The sequence below is a fragment of the Phyllostomus discolor genome, chromosome 2 (genome assembly GCF_004126475.2).
Source record: "Phyllostomus discolor isolate MPI-MPIP mPhyDis1 chromosome 2, mPhyDis1.pri.v3, whole genome shotgun sequence".
Classification (NCBI taxonomy): domain Eukaryota; kingdom Metazoa; phylum Chordata; class Mammalia; order Chiroptera; family Phyllostomidae; genus Phyllostomus; species Phyllostomus discolor.
This window is the reverse complement of record NC_040904.2, coordinates 53,515,753-53,534,087: the sequence shown is the minus strand read 5'-3', so window position 1 is coordinate 53,534,087 and position 18,335 is coordinate 53,515,753. Positions and strand designations below refer to the sequence as shown.

The window sequence follows — 18,335 nt, the reverse complement described above, 5'->3', positions numbered from 1 at the left end:
ACCTCAGGAAATCACCAGGGGTGAGATGAACAGGTGAGCCAGGTTGGTGGAGACTCAGATATGGCACCCACCTGCTGGCTCTGTGGGGGAAGGACTCAGAAAAGAAACAATGTCCTCTGGCAGCTTTTCTGTCTGGGAGAAAGCTGGCCCCTAGCTCTCACTCTGTGCTAGATGTTTCAGTTTCTCCAAGTATGTCTTGGGTGCCTTTCAAGCTGCTGCCCCAGGCTGGAACTCAGAGGGAGTATGTCTGAGTAAGTCTGTGTGTAGGCCCTTTAAGAGGAATTTCATGGGACTCCAAAAGTTTGTGTCTTCCACAGCCTCAATCCCCACTGACTTTTACAGCCAGGAGTTACAGGGACCTATCTTCCTGGCACAGGAACCCTGGGTTGGGGGCCTGGTGTAGGGCTGGGATCCCTGGCTCCTGAGATCTTCCTCCTGATTTTTATCCAGCACATGTGGGTGTGAGACCAGCCCATTCCATGTCTCCACCCCTCCTACCAGTCTCAGTGTGGTTTCTTCTTTAGTTCCATAGGCATAGGACTGCCATTCAGCTCTGTTTCTGGTGGTTCTGCATGATTGTGGCTTTGCAGTTTAATTGTAATTTTGATGTGGTTGTGCGAGGAGGTGAGTTGTGTTTACCTATGCTGCCATCTTGACTGGAGGCTGTCTGATGAGAGTCTTAAAGCAGATCTTATGCTAGATAGAATAAACGTGTAACTGGTATTTACAGAACAGTTATCTAGAGATAACTGTTGTTTCAAACAAGCACACGTGGAAAAAGTTAATTTATATTCTCTTTTTCAGGTCAAAATTATATTATTATGGGCCAAGTGGGTGAAGATGGGCAAGCCAAAATCATGCCAAACAGCTTTGTCATGATGTTCAAGACCAAGAATCAAAAGCTCCTTAATGCCTTGGAAAACAAGAGATGTTAACAGAGAACTGCGTCAGTTGAAGCTTCATTCTGTCATTGCCTTTGAGAGATCTATTTTTTCAGTAGAAAAAGAGTCTTATATTAAATATTGAGCATTCAGAAAGATTTACTCTTCACACGATGTAGGGGCTCGGCCTCCCGTTTCGCTGATGGAAGTCCTGCGCCCACGCCCGGGGAAGCAGGCGTCTCAGTGTGGTCCCAGGAAACTGATGGTTCAGGAGTTGACCATTTGGAAGCAGTTTATTTATACATCTCTGTAGAAGGGGACTTTAGAAATGAGTTTTGTGAAGATGTAAAAGAAGAGATAAGTGCAATATTTGTTCTAAGGTGTTATATTCTTTTCTCGCATTTTTAAAATCAGTGCTTAATAAAATATTTTTAAATGATTATACAACAGCCATTGAATGGCTTTTATATAAAGTGGGGCCTGTAAAAAAGAATATCCCCTGCTATTTACACAGAAGGCTGTCTTTGTAACAATCTATACTTGGCTAAAAGACTTAGCATTCTGAGAACTCCGGGAACTGGCTGAATCCAGTAATATAAACAGACTATAATTATTCTCTGCAGAACCAGAAAATGGTAGTGCCTAAGTGGTGTCCCTCGGGGATCTAATTCAACTTCAATTTCTATTTTGTAATAGACATTGAAACTCCGGTATGTTTAGTGACTTGGCCAAACACATACCTCTCATGATACAGAGCGGGTGATTGGCTCGGAATTCATCATGGCAAACCCAGTGCCTTCACCACCACTGGAAGACACCCTTACCACCCAGAGGAAAGCCCTATTATCCTAATTTACAGAGTTCAGTCCTTGTTTTCCTAGCCTAAATCATGATTGCTCGTGTTATAGGACTTGAAATTAGAAGTGAGTCTGACACCCCTCTCCTGCACAGTCCCAGTTAACTAGATGAGGCTGTCAGTAAGGATGCTCTCTGCCTTTGAAAAACCCAGTTTCACTCAGCAGTGGAAGAACTGTGGAAGGACTCCCCATCATTTGCACAGCGCTGCTTAAAATGCCCTGTGCCTACGATGGGTGTGGCCAGCACTGGGGTCGCCGGCCAGGAACTTCAGAAAAGGGGACAGCCATCCCTACCCAAAGAAGATGGAAAGAACATTAGGGATGAACACAGACTCGGGTCACAAGGTCTCCCATAGTAGAAGCAAAGTTTTAGAAACAAGGGAAATATTCTTTGGGGTGAAAACCTGAGTATGTGCTACTTGAAACAGATATCTAAAACATAAGGACACAGAAAAATTAAGAAGAAAAGGATGGAAAAAGATAACTATACCATAAAAATATTAACATATCTATTGTGGTTTTATTAATATTAGGAAAATAGACTCTATTACTCAAGATGAGGAGGGTTTTAATAACAATAAGGATTCTAAAATTTGCATGCAGCTAGTAACATCTTTCAAAATATATAACTAAATCTGGTATGGTATAAATGGAAAACTCAGTAGGAAAAATTTTAACACATTTTTTCTTAGTAACTGGCAGATTTAAAAGAAAAAACATTAAAGATATAGAAGATTTGAACAACACAGTTAACTAGATGAGTACATATAGAACAAACCAAAAGCACATTTCTAATCTCAGTATGGAAAAATTTCACAAACTCGCCCATTTACTGCACCATAAGACAAACCTCGACAAATGTCAAACATTCTTTCAACAACAATGCAAAATTAGACATTAAGAATAAAAATTAAATAACAGTAAAAAAAATTTAAAAGCCTGATGTTGGCAATTGACAAATGTGCTATTAAATGATTCATGATCAAAAGAAAATTATAATGGATAGTAGAAAAATATTAAAAACAAAACAATAATAAAATTGCTAACTTTCAAATTTTTTAATTATGCAGAATGCAGCTTAAGTAACACCTTAAAATTTATAAACTTACATGTCTACATTATTTTAAAAAGGGTGAAAATAATTTGTGAGTGATACAAATTAGGAAGTAAGGAAAAGAAAAGAATAACAGAATAAACTTAAAACAATTTTTTATTGTTTCCTTTTTTAAATCTCCACCCGAGGGTATATTCATTGATTTTAGAGAAAAAGGAAGGAAGGGAGAGCGAAATATGGATGTGAGAAAGAAACATTCGTTGGTGGCCTCCCACACGCACCCCAACCAGGGATTGAACCTGCATCCTAGGTAGGTGCCCCTACTGGAGATCGAACCCACAAACTTCTGGTGGACAGGATGACACTCCAACCACATGAGCCACGCAGTCAGAGCAGGTGGCTCACCACCTCAAACTATTAAAAGGTACGAGGAAATAAGTGGAAGAGCAGAAATCAAGTAAAATAGTAATCATAACAGAAAATTAATAAAGCCAAGTATCAGTTCTCTAAAATGACTAATATAGTTGACAAAACTGACAAAATTAAGCAAGACAAGAAGTGAAAAAGGACAAGAAAACAATTTAGGACTGAAAAGGGAAACTGCCTACAGGTGTTACAGAATCTGGAAAGGTAGTGAGAGGGTATCCCGAACCACTTTCTGTCAGTAGGTTAGAAAGCGGAGGTAAAATGGACAAATACCTAAGTGGGGGAATTTATCAACTCAGACTCGAGTAGAAATAGAATACTCACATAGTCCTATAACCGCTGAAGAAATTCAGTCACTACTTAAAATCTTTCTTCAAGTGAAACTCCAGGCCCAGAGAGACTCTACCAAACATCTAAGGGCCAAGCACTGCCAGTCTAACTTACACTATCACAGAGTATAAATAAAGAAGTAACACTCTGCAATGTTTCTATCCGACTAATATAATCTCTTTTTAAATTGTATTTCATTGATTTTGCTGGTACAGTTGTCCTGATTTTTCCCTTTTTTCCCTCCTCCACCCAGCACCCCCAACTCCCTCAGGCAAACCCCCGAACTTTGTTCATGTCCATGAGTCATGCACATAAGTTCTTCAGCAACTCCACTTCCTGTACTGTCCTTCACATCCCCACGGCTACTCTGTAACTACCTATTTGTACTTCTTAATCCTCTCAAAACTTGAGCAGACCATAGGATCTAGGAACACCATCAGTCTGATTTTATGCATGAATGTAGCTGCAGAAATCCTCAACAAAATATTGTCAAACAAAATCCAGCAAGCGAAATAGATCATAATCCATTTGGATTCATCCCAGAAACACGACTGATTTAGCATTAGAAAATGAATGATATGATCATACTTCACTGCATTACTAGATTTGCAATGCCAAGTAGGGAGTGTGCAACCATTCAGACTCATAGAGCACCACAGCCCCTTGGTACCGATGTCAGCAGAAAGCTCCAGCACAGGGACCAGACCTTAAAAGAACCGTGTCAGACTTGCTTCTCCTGTGGGGCCTTCGCAGCAGCGCGGCAGCAGTTCCTGCAGCCATTGCCACGGTGTTTTCTGTGGCCTCCCCAGGTGATGGCTCAGATTCATGTCTGGTGGGTGCAAACACTCCAGCTTAAAGGTCACATCTCCTCAACACCAGTTACCCCTTGTAAGAATTCCACAGGCGTAACTTCCAGACTCCTCACAGATGACGTCCTAGTTATAAGTGGTACACACTCAGAAAAGCCCAAATTCTATGACTCCCCTACCACCTTTTTAGAGTTCAATGATAATCCCACCCAATCCAATGCAATTTACCAATCAGGGTCAATTTTTACCATAAGCAAGTTTGCCTAGCAACACGCTGGATTATCATATTAGTGGGTGAGTTAAACAAAGGCCAACACTTAAAAGCATGGGGAAGGGTTCTGTTAAGCCCTATTCACAATAAAGGAGAAAAATCACTTGCTCTTAATAATACACAAAATCATTTGATATAACTCAACACTTATTCACAACAAAGTAAACCCTGAGCAAACTATGAATAGAAAGGAACTTCCTTAAACTGACAAGAAACCTGCAGCGAATCTCATACTTAATGCAGAAATATTGAAAGCATTTTCTTTAAGATCAGGGAAGACAATGCCTGAAATCAACATTTCTATTAAAAATTGTACAGTAAATTCTAGTCAGTGTAATAAGGCAAGAAAAAGAAGTGATATTAGACAGGAAGAAATAATACTATTATAATGTAAAGATGATATGATTATTCAAATACAAAAACTGAAAGTAACCTGCAGGTAAGTGGTTAGAACTAATAGTTTCACAAGTTTGTGATGTGTGTGTGTGTGTGTGTGTGTGTGTTTGTATCCTAGTCCAAGGACAAACTTTTGAAGCTTAATCCATAGAGCGGCCTTTCTAATGAAGAGAAACACACAGAGACACACTGAGAGAGGAACTTCTAGATTGCTAGTAGCAGGATGGAGAAAAATGGAGCTTACCTGGCATTTACCTGATTGGCTGAAACAGTTCTTTTTTTAAACATTCATTTCCCTCTGATATAAACCTGCTCTTTTGCCTCTTTTATTACTGTAATTTAATTTAATCAGATATCATGTTTCTTAAAGATGGTTATTTACAAAGCATGTAATTAGCACATAAAATTTTTCCTCACTAATTTTGAGTTGCATATCTTTTTTAAAAAATTATTTTATTGCTGTTCAATTACAGTCGTCTGCCTTTTCTCCCCACCCCTCCCCCACCCCTCCCCCACCTCCTCCCCCACCCCATCCAAACCCACCTCCCTCCCTTGCTTCCACCCTCCTCCTTGTTTTGTCCAGGTCTTTTATAGTAGTTCCTGAAAACCCTTCTCCCCACTGTCCCTCCCCAATCCCCCCTGACTATTGTTAGGTTGTTCTTAATTTCAGTGACTCTGGTTATATTTTGTTTGCTTTTTTTCTTTTGTTGGTTATGTTCCGGTTAAAGGTGAGATCATATGGTATTTGTCCCTCACCACCTGGCTTATTTCACTTGCATATCTTAAATATTTATCTCAAACTGGGAGTAGAGGAGAAGGAAAACACATGTGAAATGATCAAATGAAGGGAAATGCTGTAATTGGCAATTCTTCTGAGTACCGTATTTTGCCATGTATAGTGCACAATTTTTTGCCCAAATTTTTTGAGGAAAAATGAGGATACGCATTATACATGGGTAGTACCTGAAATACCTTGTGTAATTGTTTGTTACATAAAACTTCTTGTACCATATGTTCAAAAATAAATGCTAAAATTCTCTCATAACACAAAAATAAGTATCTAAATATAAGTAAGTAAATAATTGAATTAAAACAATGAATGGAAGACTTTTTTCCTGAAAATTTGGGCCAAAAGCATGGGTGTGCATTATACACAACAAAATATGGTACATCTTCAAAAAACAACATGTGTATGAATGGGGCAGTGATGCCAGAAAAAGCAGACCAATTAGCTTACAATTGAGAAATTCACAGCAGCTGTTATCCTTGGTACCATTAATACTTTCTTGGTGTAATTCTTAATCATTAGACCCAACTGATTTTACTTCCAGTGCCCATAACCTCAGCCTACTTGATAGTATAAATGTATTTTCTGATGCAAACAAAAATTTCAATTTCAATACAGTTCCAATAAAAATCCCAACAGGGTTTTCTTTCTTTTTCTTTTTTTTTGAGAAATTGATAGGAAGATCCCAAAATGCATATGAAAAGGAAGCTAGAGTGTCAAACTAATTTTGAAAAAATAATACAAAATTCTTACCTGGGCATACTTCACCCACTATGTCATGCTAGTGATGGGTAACCAACTTTCATGTTCCAGCACTTTTCTTTTGGAGTGTTAATAATTTTTTAAATTTTATTTTTATTTAGAGAGAGGGGAAGGGAGGGATAAAGAGAGGGAGAGAAACATCGATGTGTGAGAGAAGTGTCATCGGGTTGCCTCTCACACACTCCCGTCTGAGGACTTGACCCACAGCACAGGCATGTGCCCTGCCCAGGAATCGAACCAGCGACCTTTCGATTCACAGGCCGTTTCTCAATCTACTGAGCCACACCAGCCAGGGCTAGGATAATATTGAATTTTAAGATTCCAGTTATTTTCTTATTTTAGTATGTTGTTGCAGTATATGTTTTTGTCAGGTTTGTTGAAGTGTAATTTCTATACATTAAAATTCACCCTTTTTAAGTGTACAGTTTGATGAGTTATGCAACCAACCTTCTCCCACCAGATCCTGGTAACCAATGATCTGATTTCTGTTTCTATAGTTTCATCTTTTCTAGAATGTCATATTAATGGAATCATACAATATGTAGCCTTTTGTGACAAGCTTCCCCACTTAGCATAATGCCTTTAACATTTATCTGTTGTGATATCAGTTTTTCCTGTGTCAACTTGGTGAGGCTGAATTATGTCTCCCGGAATTCTCTTCCTTGTACGTTTCTAGTCAGGTGGGCAGCAAGAGCGGTTCTGGTGCAGTTTGGAGGGCAGAAGGGGAGGGGCAGCCATCTTGTTTTTTTGTGGGGGCACTCTTGCAGATGGCACGTGTAACTTACCTGTTGGTTCCGTCTGCTGGCGGGCAGACTGGCCCGCAGTGTTCCACTTTGCCTTGGACCCTCCTTCAGCTTCTCTGATTCCTGGGCCACGTGTGTGTTTTGCAACCTGGCAAAGGGCAACTTTTCCTACCAGATACCCATGTCCTCAAGGTTAGAGACAGTGAGAAGTGTGTCCTCATGGGCTCCAGTTTGTCCGTGTTTCTTCCACTCTAAATGGGCCTTCCTGCCCCGACTGCCTACCCTGTGAACTCCAAGTTCCAGCACTCGATGCAGAAACAGCCTCACGGAGAGCATTTCACCAGTTCCAATGGTGTAATGGTAAATGCCTGCAGACAAATCACTGCACGTCACACATGGTGCAGGCAAATATCCTAGACGTTCTGTTTCTCTGCTTGACTCTGACTGACTTGATTCCCTTTTATTACTGAGATTTCCATTGGATAGATGTACAACTTGTTCGTTTGCTTAGTTGAAGGACATTTCATTTTTAGTTTGAGATGAGATTCACATACAAGTCTTGTGAGAACAGATTATGTCAAACTATGGTATTTATAAAAATAATAATAGCTAAAAATGTTAAATATGGATTTTTCTGATCAACCAAACAGCTGATCGGAGACGGAAGCCACCCAGGGCTGCACTGGAAGTTCAAATTGGGCAAAGATTAGATATCGTTTTAGATGGGTGCTCTTGAACACCACTGACAACACGGTCCTGACAGTATTTCATGCCAGTGGGTGGTTACAGTTCTCAATAGATGCTTCTCAACTAGGAATTTCTGCGGACCACGCTGGAGGAAGCCATGTTATATGCAGCCTCACGATGGTACTGCTGGCAGCGTGAATGACCAGGACACAAATTGTTCAAAAGAAAGTTTCAGAAAACAAGCTACTGGTTTTCCAATTGCAAATGTAGCAAGGATAATGAAAAATGCCACATCGCAAACAGAAAAGATTGCAAACGATGCATGTGAATGCATCAGCTTTATAACAGCTGAAGCAAGTGAAAGATGCCATCAAGGGAAATGGAAGGCCATCAGTGGAGAAGGTATTCTCTTTGCCTTGTCTACCTTAGGCTTTGATAGTCATGGCAAACCTTTAACGTGATACCGTCAGAAAATCAGAGGCTGTGAAAGGAGAGAAAGGAATGAGTAGAAGGGTCACAGCGTAGATGCACTAATGAAGAGCTAATGGAGGAGCATTTACTAACCAGTTACCAGCGGGCTTAATAACTGCAGATGGCTAACAAAATTTACATTTACACAACATCATAGCAGATTTCAGGTGTCCAGCAAAATCAGTTTCCAGGAGCTGAAGAAATGATGGAGTGCGCGCACAGAGAAGCAGAGACGGTGGAAGGAAATGGCTGGTGACAGGGTGTCTCCGTGTACACTAACTAGCTGCAGTGCAGCCCCTGATGCTTGACTGAGGTGTTAATTCTCACTTGAGAATCTTTTTCATGAATGATTTTAAGGAAAAATTTGGATTTTAAAGTTATTAAAATATGTTTTACAAGAGCGTGCTGCTCTACACGACCCCTGTATGCACTGCGTATCGCAGCTCATTACTGTCGGCGATCTGTACACAATTTCTTATCTTCATGTTGAATTATGTTACTTCTGTAATTCAGGTAAGCAGCTGGTTTGATTTATGTTTGTCCTTTTAATAACATATAGGGGTAAAATTAAAAAAAGTTACATGCAATTGCCACTGGAGGTAGAAAAGGGCACAAAGTGGTCTGAAGTTGATCTTTGCATTTTAGGCCTTTCTTACCATGATTAAAAAGCAAAATGAAACAAAACCCTGAGTTGTATATTTGAAAAGAGTGAAGTTGATGACATGAACTATATCTCAGAAAAAGTATACTGTAATATATAGTGAACAGGCTATCAATTTACAATCTAATGTCAAGTTTTATTCACCCTTCCTCTTATAATATGCTGTCATTCAACACGTACCTCATAAGTAATCCATGCACACAGTAGGCACTTCATAAATATTTTTATTTAATAATTAGCTATTTTTTAGAATGACTAAAAATCCTGATGTAAAAGCCCTATTGGGAAGTACATAATCCCATTGTAGACAAAAATATATAACTATACAATAAACATTTTTACAAGAATTTGCCCCAAAGAGGGAACACTTACAATTTGGAAATGAAAAAGCAAAAAGTAAAAAGGTGAAACACAATGCTAACATCCTCAGACAATGACCCCTGGATCGGTGATGCTTACAGAGCAAGGGCTACCTGAACCCTGTGGCCTTGACCATCTGACAATCAGTTAAGAAGGTAATTATATATCTATTAACCAATTAACTGGAAATGTTGCAAGAATATATAAGCAATAGCCAGTGAAAAAATTTTAACTACATCCTTTGCATGAACATAGGAAAAACATTAAATATATTTTATTCTCCAATTTTTTAAAAAATCAATACTTTTCAGCTTAAGTAGCAAGAATGATTCACAAATAAAATGAAGTCATTTTTATAGAAGCTATATTAAATTCTGAGGAAAATACTTTAGGAGAAAAGCTCAAGAACCTTAGTCCAAATATAAAACAAATCCTTGCATTAAAGGGTCTTCCAATGTTTACAAAAATAAAATAGGCTGTGACCACTCATGATAAAGAAATATCTTCTAAATCCTTATTTTGGGTTAGCTTCATAACTATGAACATTTACTCAACTTAAAAAAATTATAGCACTATTATGATAAAGAAAAGTTAAAAACCACCAAATACCTAACCTTAGAGAAGTATATAAACAATACTTTATAGCTACAAATAAAAAGTCTACTCACTATATTTTTCAAAAATGATATAATTCTATAAAAATCAAATACATGGACCGTATTAATACATGGAAATGTATATGTAAATAGGATTAAAGGGAAAAAAGCAAAATTAAACATTTAGTGATTACAACCACATAAATAACAAATAATAATGAAATTGAAGTGAATTTAAATTTGTAGAGACATAAATAGGTTCAAATATTCATTAAGTTTGTTTCTTTGTTACTTAGGATTATAATAAAATAAAAAAATAGACTAGTTTTAGATGAAACTATACTCTTAAATGATATACGTGAAGTCCTAAAATAGATTTTAAAAACCATGACTTCAATATTTCAAGTTTCTATCCTACAGACGGAGACCAGCCCACATTCACCGGTCTTCATCTACAGAACCTCCGGCACCGTGCACCACGACTGCCCTTCTTAAACACAGACAGAAAACATGTTAGAGCGCTGTTCAGGTTAGAACACCAAGTGGCATGCTTGCAAATTCTATCCACTAATCTGTTTTGCTTCTGCAAAAAGCCACTAACATAAGGTTAAAAAAAACTAATTCTACACATATTTTACGTAACAGATTTATGCTATAAATATTTTAAAGAATGGCTTTTACATAATTTTTTATTTCATGACATAGCTTATTGACTCAGTGCAAGTTATACAAACACAGTCTTTCAGATTTATCATTATTATTGAAAATTATCCTCTACATAATTTAGAGAATGGTTAGTTTCTTTGATAAAACATAGCATATTTAGAAGTCCGAAAGCCCAGCAAGTCCCGTATTTCATTTCGGAATTTCGACAGATCTTGGCGCAGCTCGTTCAGGTTCTCCACAGTCGCCTGGTCCGTACTCTGCATCTTCTGCCTCATGGAGGTCAGGTAGCGGTGCACCAGGCAGCACATCACTTTCTGGTAGTTTTCATCTCTCTTCTGTTTCAGATTTCTCCATTCCTTCAAAACAAACAACAGTATGACACTAACAATGGGCATACACAACATTTAAATGAGGTGAATTTAAAACATATTCACAGATACAAACCCCTATCTTCCAATGCTTCATTTATTACACTACACTTTTGCCACTGTGTTAGAACATTGAGCACTTTTTTCAATCAAACATAGCCCGCATAATTGCCTTATTCATTCACCTTTACGCTTATTTTGATTCAAAAGAAGTCGTACGAATCCTCCGTTTATAGGAATAATTAGCACACCATGAACCACAGGTCACACTGATCTATTACCTGGTTTTCATGGCCTGTGGGCTCAGAATGGTTTTTACAGATGAACACTTGTTATTAGTTTGATGATGGTGAACAGTAATTCTGAACCCCAATTAAACAAAATGTTATCCACCCCCCAAAATGGAATTCATTCTTTTCATTAATTTCATCAATGAAAATTTAGTGGAAATTTAATTTCTTTCCTGTTATATTAGTACTCATATAAATCTTTGATTTTGTTTCAGCCCATAAAGTCTAAATCATTTACTTTCTGGCCCTTTACAGAAAAAATTTGCCAACTTCTGGTTTATAGCAACATGTATTGAATTATTCATGTATTGAGTAACTTTCAAGAAGAACTATAAAAATATGAGCTGACTACAGTAGTCAATCTTTATGCTCACAGAATAGGGATTCTGAATATTTTCAATGTTTTAAAACTGAGACAAGATTTCATGAAAAATATTGCAGCTCTATTTCTCATTCTAAATAAATTTTGTTGACTTCTTATTTTATGTTATACCTATGCCATGCATTATGGATACAGGAATTTAAAATAAATCTGCCCCAGGCGTTAAGAAGCCTGCTCATTTATGCCTTAGGAAACTTCAAAATTAGGAATTGTTAAAACTTCTGTGTTGCAGTTCTAATCTCTTACCTTTAAACTGTTTTGCCGTTTAACCTTGCCTTTCGATGTATGAGAACAAATCCATTTACTGAGGCTACTAATCATATAGCAGATAGTCTTTGGTGAAGGAATGATGTTGAAAGGTGGGGGTAATGTACACTTGTCATCAAAGTAGCTAAGCCACAACTTTGCTCGAGCAAACTTCCATTCTTTGTCTTCATGATTCTATAAAAGGCAAATGAGAAGCAGCATAGGAAATGAACAAGGGAGCACACGTACACACACACAAGGGGGAACCCCCCAAAAACATAATTATCTTCTGGAGGGTGGGCCTCTTATAGTACAGGTTTACCCTGCTACATGAGTGTTCTACAAACCCATCTGTATCAGTGTGCCAGCTGGCGTTGTTGTGAGAGGCTGCATTTGGCTTCAGTGAATTTTTTTGACGATTCTTTCAACGCAGTTGCCCATTTCCTGATGGTTGATTTACAACTGTACCTGTCCACACCTCACTGAGTGTTGAGCAATTTTTGACCAAAACAGCATGATCCCCATGTCCCATGCTCCCTATTCACCTGATCTTCCCCTGAGCAACTTTTTTTGTTTCCCTAGATGAAAAAAGTCCTCAAAGGGAAATGTTTTGCTGATGTGGAAGAGGTGAAACAAAAAATAACAGAAGCACTAAAAGGCATCAAAATCCGTGAGTTCAAAAACTGTTTTAGGCAGTGGAAAATTGTCTCAATAGGTGTATTGCATCAAATGGAGAGTATTTTGAAGGTGACTGAAGTTTAAACATGTAAGAATAAATACACAATTTTTCATAAATAAATTCCAAGACTCTGGGGGTTCCCCCTCACACATGGGGGGTAGGAGAAAAAAAGAGAGATCATTTTAAACTGTCCAAATGTTTACACATCTTGTAGATAAAAATTTGTTTTAAGATTTGCCATTAATATATATTACTTGCATTAAAAACTATAAATTTAAAATGATACTAATTCTTAATGGTATTATTCGGTTTCCTTATCTACTACTGCACACACATGGTATAGTCTGAAGAGCATATAAAGTTTAGGAGAGTGGACACTCACTGCTATCAGCTGAAAGCTCTTGTGAAGCATGGCCACCAGCAGCTTGGTGAGCACAATCACTACCACCACGTTGTATGTCCCAACAATAACAGCGCCGACAAAGGACTGCAGTTCCTCCCCGTAGTTAAATCTTGTGACAAAGATTGCCACATGTGCTAAGGAGAAAATATACCAGAACAAAGCAAAGCAAGTGCCAATGAACCTGTAAAGACGATTACATTTTTTGTTTAAAAGAAAATTAGAGAAATTAACTAGCAAAAATGAATTCATTTATATCAACACTACAAAGAGAAAACATTGATAATCCAAGAATAATACTTTATAAAATAAATGAGGTGAACTCAACAGTATAGATATGCCTTACTTTAAACAAAGTAGACTCAAAAGGAAATTACTCCTGTTTGATTTCTTACTGACTTTCTGTCCATTCTTAACATAGCAGTGTCTATGATCCTGTTAATGCCTAATTAGATTTTTTTGCTCCTCTGAACAAAATTTCTAAAGGCTATCTCAACAGCCCCAAGTCCTTACAAAGCCCAGCAAGGTGCTACAGGATCCCCTTTACCTTTCTACTTTGTCTCCCACAGCTCTCCCTCGGATCCACCACATCACACCCACTCGGGCCTCCTGGCTTTTCCTCAAATATGCAGACACACCCCTGTCTCAGGGCCTTTGCCTTTGCCATTCCCTCCATCTGCCAGTGCTCTTCCCCCAGATACCCCCTCCGCGGCTTGATCCTTCACCAGCTGTACATCTGCACTTGACTGCCATCTCCTGCGGGGCCTTCCCTAACCTCCCATCTAAAACTGCACCCTCTCACCCGCACATGCCCCTGGCCCAAGTTTCGTCGATTTAGCCCTTATCACTGTGGAACACACTGTATGTTTGAGTTCTCTTATTTTATTTCTTTTTACTGTCTGTGTCATCTCAGTAGAATGTAAGCTCCATGAGGTTGTTTTGTTCCCTGATACTTCATTAATTCAGCACTTAGAACCGTGTTTGGTATATGGAAGGTGTTAGGTGAATATTTATCATTCATTTACTCTTATTCCTTAAATAAGATGACATGAAAGTAACTGAAGAATAGTTGGTACATAACAGGAACACAACAAGTATACAATTCAACACACCTTCTCCATTACTTTATTTAAGAATGAGGGGCAGTATTTTGTCTGCCTCACAATTGGTTGTTCAATTCTTTACTCATGTAATTATGGTATATATGTATTATAACAGTAAATTAGAGGGGAAAATTGCTCATGAAGCTTTAATAATTCTCCATTCTAATAACCTCCGAACAAGTGTTAAGGACACGAGAGACTGTTCTGGTGGTAACAATGATGAGAAGCAAATGTGTTGAGCATCTTGCAGTCCATACAACCGACAAAGAACTGTCCTGCCCCACAGGCCAGCCGTGCACCAAATGCCAGGGGCCCCGCGGTCCAGCAGACGGCAGCGGGGGAGACCGTGGACTAACTCAGGCCTACCAAGTATTTCATATGCTACGTGTAAAGATAACTGTCAAATGACTCACAAAAATAAGTATTTCTTATTAAAAGGAATTTCTTAAAGAAAATTTGAAGTTCTATTTCTGTAGGTACCAATTCATACAAAGCACAATAGAACAGTGATTTTCAGCCGCTGTGCCATAGGAATTTTTCAGACACGCAAATGCCTGACTCTTCAGTCAGGTGCACTGACCCCTTCTCCCTTCAACTGTCAAATAAAATAATGACCACAGCCAAACAACAACAGCTGCCTGGTGTGAATGAATTATACCTACTATATTTTGTCACACTACAAAAAATGTACTAGGTTTTTAGGCATGCCACAGAATTTTAGAAATTAGTTTATGTGTGCCATGAGGTGAAGAGGGTTGAAAATCACTGCCATAGGGAGAAATATATTTGCTAAAAATTTTAAAAGACACTCACGAATGGAAGGTGTCATTGCTTTGCTGTTCACAGAAGATGCCCACACAGTCTTTCTGTTCTTTTGAAGTATAGCCTTTATCATACAGCTGTGTCAACCCAATTGTGAAAGAAAACAAAACAAGAAGGAACATCCCAAGGAACTTTCCAAAATCCTGAAGCATCTGTCCCATTGAAATCTGTGGAATATATTACATAGGTGTTCATTAAAATTATTGGGAAAATAAAATGTTAAATATTAAATGGCCAGGAAATGAGAGGAAGACACACATATGAGCCACAAACTATTGCTTTTTTTTCCATCTCTTTGAGATAGTTTAGCACTTTGCAAACATCAAAACTCCAGCTGCCTAACAAAAGCCAATCTATTTACGCCAAGTCCGCAGAGGACTTTGTTGCTATGACGGTAAAGGTAGAGACATGGACATTTAAGAAAAAAGCCTAATTTTCAAGGACTAAAATCTAAAGGGAAATAAATGCTTATATTTATAGTTTCTTAAAGTTTACAAATATATAATCAATATGAGAAAGTATTTCATTTAATTTTTGCAACCAATTCCCCAAGAACAGCATTTCCTCCCCCAGGACTGCCCTTAATCTTTTTGGCTGAGGTAACTGATTTTCTTTCATTGTGGGTCCATTATAAGAAAATATGTGTGCAAGCCAAATCAGAGGGTGTAGTATTAATAAGAGTGTCTTCTGTAATGTAGACATGTGTAGTGCATCTGGAAGCTTTATCCAACCCTAATTTCATTCTTCTTCAATACTTCTTCAAATCTGGGGAATTAGCACTTTTCACCCATTTTTGACCTTTAAATTGGCATACAAATTTGGAGAATGATTTGACATTACCCTTTTGATGCAGCATTTCCTTTCCTACAAATTTAGCCAATAGACAGGAAGTACACAAAGGTGCGTGTGTACACAAGGATTTTCACTGCGGCATTGTCAGAAGCAGCAAAGGAATGAGAAGGTCCTAACTGCGGTTCGTTACACAGAACGGTGCAGCTGTGCGTGCTGTGCTTATTAAACACCGTTTAATAAGAAAGGTGTCCATGAAGTACTATGTCAAAAAGTAGGGTATGGGATAGTACTATAACTGCTGCCATTTCTATTTTTTAAGGGATATATCATATAGTATTTAGGGATAGATATGGTTCAATATGCACAGGAAACCTCTGGAAGTTTACTCAAGAAACCGTTAACAATGCTTATCTGCAGGTAGGGCTAGGAGCTGGAAGACAGACTTTCTCACTTTGAATTTTCTTTACTGTATGCATTTATTACTTTTAAAGTACAAAAGTTAGTGTTTAAAAATGATCCTTCCTCAAATTTAACCAGGTCAAATTTATATAATAAAATCGTGCTTCAAATAAAATTCCTAGCTACCTCAAGCCTGCCAAAACAACATATGCCACTCACAATGATACAAAATGGTAACAGCAGGCCAGGGGCCATGCCCTTCCAGCTCACTAATGTGAGCCAGCGAATTAAGGAGAAGAGGCCTGCTAAAGTTTTTATGTACGCCGTAAACTAGGGACCCATGCTCTGCAGTAGCAAGAGGTCCAATATGCCTGGCTTGCACATGTGACCAAACCACATGGTACTTTTAAAATCTTACCCTTACCTCACTTGGCCCTCTTGCAAAAAGAAACAGGCAGCTTTTAGAATCAGAAAGCTCAAAATGTATGGATCACCTTGGAAAAGAAATCATTTATTCAGACTATGAGTGCTTAGGATAAAGCCTACCATATTAATAGAGAACTTATTAAGTTATGACAGTAAGAATACAGTAATTGCTTTAAGTAACTTCAGAAAAGATTGCTTTTGAAAAATATGCAGATGCTGTAAACTTAAAGGCTTTTTTAATTTAAAAAATTTAGTCCCAAAATACAATAGAAGCTCTAATTTAACATTACAAAGTTTTAAAGAGTAATTCAATTTTAACACTAAGATAAGCAATGTTTAATAAGAAAACCACAAAGTTCATGAGTTGTTCTTTAAAAGCATGACATTAGCTCTTGTGAGTGTGGACAACCCCCAGCACCCACAGTGGGGATCATGGCATTGACATTGGCCCCAGGAGCACGTTAACCCTTCACGGGGAAGGCGAACATTAAAAGAGTGCATTTATTTCAGTGTGAGAAAGATTATTAGGCTTATTTATTTGTAAAAATAATAACAATGCTCTCTTAAATGTTTACTTAAGACTTATTAACAATTTTACTTGAGAAATATGAGAATTAAGAATTAAATGGAAAGATAAAGGTAATTAAAATATCAATACTAAAATTTACACAGCAGTTAATACTAAAACACAGAGAAAAAATGTATATATCGTTCCTAACAACCAGAAAAATGGAATTATAGTAAACTACTAAGACAGGTAGCACCAAACATTATTAATGTGGTGAAGACAGTGCTTTTACCCTGCTTATGTGACTGAAATGAACACATCCTTTTGGGGAGAAACAGAAATACTGAGGTACTATAAGAATCATTTCTTTTGGTATGTTAATGCCACTAAAGACTGATCCTTAGAAAATTTTAACAGAGGCAAAAAGCACTGTGTAGCACAGAGAAAACATTGATAAAAGGAAGCAAGAACAATGACAACTTCTAGTCATCCTTCCAAGTCTTTCTCCAGAAAAAGGTATAACTATCTACCTAAAAGTTCCCCAATCAAGTCATTCATGCTTCCAACCTCCTTTCCCTGTGTGATAATACTCCAGTTCCTGGCACAGAGACCTTCAGAGCACAGCCCGGTCTTGCCTTCCCAGGCCTCACCTTCCCAACTGCAACACATGGTCTAGGAACAAAGGACACCCTGTCCCCTCAAAGCACGCCCCGCTAGTGTGACTCCCCCGTTTCTGTTCTCACCACTCTCCCTTGGTTCTTCGCAGGCAAAGCCTCTCATCCCTTCAAGGCCCGGACCAAATTTTACCACCTCTAAGAAACTTTCCTGACTCTCCAGGCATCCCCGCGGTCATGCTCCAAAGCACTTTGTATATAATCTCTAAAATACCATTTTTCACTTTATACTAATATTTTATGTTGTTGTCTCTCCTAGCAGGGTTTAAGGGCAGGACTATGTCAGTAAACTCCAGAGCCTGACTTATTAATTAAAATGTTGAATACATAACTACTTTTTATATGCTTTCTAAATCTAACTCGACCATTTTTCAAGAGGTATCACATATTTTTATTTACCCTAAAGGTGGGAAAGGCTAATATTACCTCTGTTTTTCCAAGTGACAAACTGAAGCTCAACGATTCAATGAACGGCTCAGGGAACAGAGC

The 18,335-nt window shown here is 38.1% G+C and overlaps 2 protein-coding genes and 1 pseudogene across 3 annotated transcripts in view; 2 read left to right on the top strand and 1 right to left on the bottom strand.

Annotated features, from left to right (window-relative positions):
* PCOLCE2 (procollagen C-endopeptidase enhancer 2) overlaps positions 1–2,188 on the top strand; it is a 68,966-nt gene extending 66,778 nt beyond the window's left edge. Inside the window, exon 9 of the mRNA XM_028504652.2 lies at positions 805–2,188. Coding sequence (XP_028360453.1) covers positions 805–935 — 131 coding nt within the window. The 3' untranslated portion in view covers positions 936–2,188. The remainder of the gene's footprint in view (positions 1–804) is intronic.
* A 5,383-nt stretch (positions 2,189–7,571) lies between these two features.
* LOC114515335 lies at positions 7,572–8,953 on the top strand (annotated as a pseudogene).
* A 208-nt stretch (positions 8,954–9,161) lies between these two features.
* Positions 9,162–18,335, bottom strand: part of TRPC1 (transient receptor potential cation channel subfamily C member 1) — a 64,329-nt gene continuing 55,155 nt past the window's right edge. For both annotated transcript variants that reach the window (XM_028505189.2, XM_036017873.1), the window contains 4 exons: positions 15,039–15,214; positions 13,105–13,306; positions 12,044–12,238; positions 9,162–11,113 (listed from right to left, as the gene is read on the bottom strand). In XM_028505189.2, coding sequence (XP_028360990.1) covers positions 10,886–11,113; positions 12,044–12,238; positions 13,105–13,306; positions 15,039–15,214 — 801 coding nt within the window. In that variant the 3' untranslated portion in view covers positions 9,162–10,885. The remainder of the gene's footprint in view (positions 11,114–12,043; positions 12,239–13,104; positions 13,307–15,038; positions 15,215–18,335) is intronic.